Here is a 1,144-nt window from a genome sequence, read left to right as displayed (position 1 = left end):
TTAGGATTAGGTAGGAATAGTTTGGGTTAGGATTAGGTAGGAATAGTTTAGGTTAGGATTAGGTAGGAATAGTTTGGGTTAGGATTAGGTAGGGATAGTTTGGGTTAGGATTAGTGGTTAGCTAGGGTTGGGGTAACCTGACCTAAACCAGCAGCTGGGGACAGAAAAAGGAAAGATGAGCAGAAACCTGTTCAGAGCGACTCCTGAATTAAATCAGTTGTTCCTCAAAGCTAAAAATTGTAAAGGAAGAAGGTTTGATGTTCAAACTCTTCCAGATGAAGGATCTGAGGAGGCCTGGATGGAGACCCTGCTGTGGTCTCTGGGTTTCCTTGGTAGGATGTGTGAGAGCAGCTGTCAGGGTCCTGTCTGACCCCCCCCGTCAGAAAGGAGACGCTCTCGTTAAAATTATTTCCTTTTACTGCAGACTGTGTGGAGGTCGGAGCGACATCCTGTCCCTTTATCTCATCCTCCAGGTTCCTCTCTGACGTCTTCCTCTAACCGGTGGACGTCTCTGGCAGTGCTGAGCCTGCTTCTGTTCACCGTTTAGCAGATAATTCAGTTTGTTTCTCTGCAGAAGAAGAAAGCTTTGGTTGTGCAGCGTTTCTGTGTGATCGGCGGGGAAAGCTGCGGAGCTTTGGGCTAATTCAGAGTTAATCAGGGAAACCGATGTTTCTGCTTCTCTGCCGTGTCTCAGGCAACAGAACATTTTCCTTCTTTCTAATAGAACATTGTCCTGTTGCACAGAAAGCAACACGGGGCCTCCTGCCAGCCCTGATTAGACCAGAGGCCCCCAGGAGCCTTTGCTCTGAGTGAAAGAAGGCAAACCAGTCAGATAACAGCAGTCAGCAAGAGTTCACCGCCCTTCATCTGCAGTCAGAGAGCTGACTCTCTTCCTGTCTCTGCTGCTGCAGCTACATCCAGAACTCCCAGCCGTACCTGAACAACATGACCGCCGTGGGCTGCATGATGGCGCTGGCTGCTGTCTTCCCTCTGGGCATCGACCGCCACCACGTCAGGAGGCCCCAGTTCCCTGTCGTCTGCCAGGTGACAATCATCCATCCATCCATCCATCCATCCATCCATCCATCCATCATCCATCCATCCATCCATCATCCATCCATCCATCCATCATCCATCCATCCAT

The 1,144-nt window shown here is 50.0% G+C and overlaps 1 protein-coding gene across 1 annotated transcript in view; it reads left to right on the top strand.

Moving 5' to 3' along the window:
- Positions 1-1,144, top strand: part of LOC107104042 (gamma-aminobutyric acid type B receptor subunit 1-like) — a 55,037-nt gene that overhangs the window by 39,037 nt on the left and 14,856 nt on the right. The window contains exon 13 of the mRNA XM_015403949.1: positions 912-1,044. Coding sequence (XP_015259435.1) covers positions 912-1,044 — 133 coding nt within the window. The remainder of the gene's footprint in view (positions 1-911; positions 1,045-1,144) is intronic.

The sequence above is a fragment of the Cyprinodon variegatus genome, unplaced genomic scaffold, assembly GCF_000732505.1.
Source record: "Cyprinodon variegatus isolate N-32 unplaced genomic scaffold, C_variegatus-1.0 Scaffold1598, whole genome shotgun sequence".
NCBI lineage: Eukaryota > Metazoa > Chordata > Actinopteri > Cyprinodontiformes > Cyprinodontidae > Cyprinodon > Cyprinodon variegatus.
Note: the sequence above shows the minus strand (reverse complement) of the source record. Positions and strands in the feature narration are given on the sequence as shown.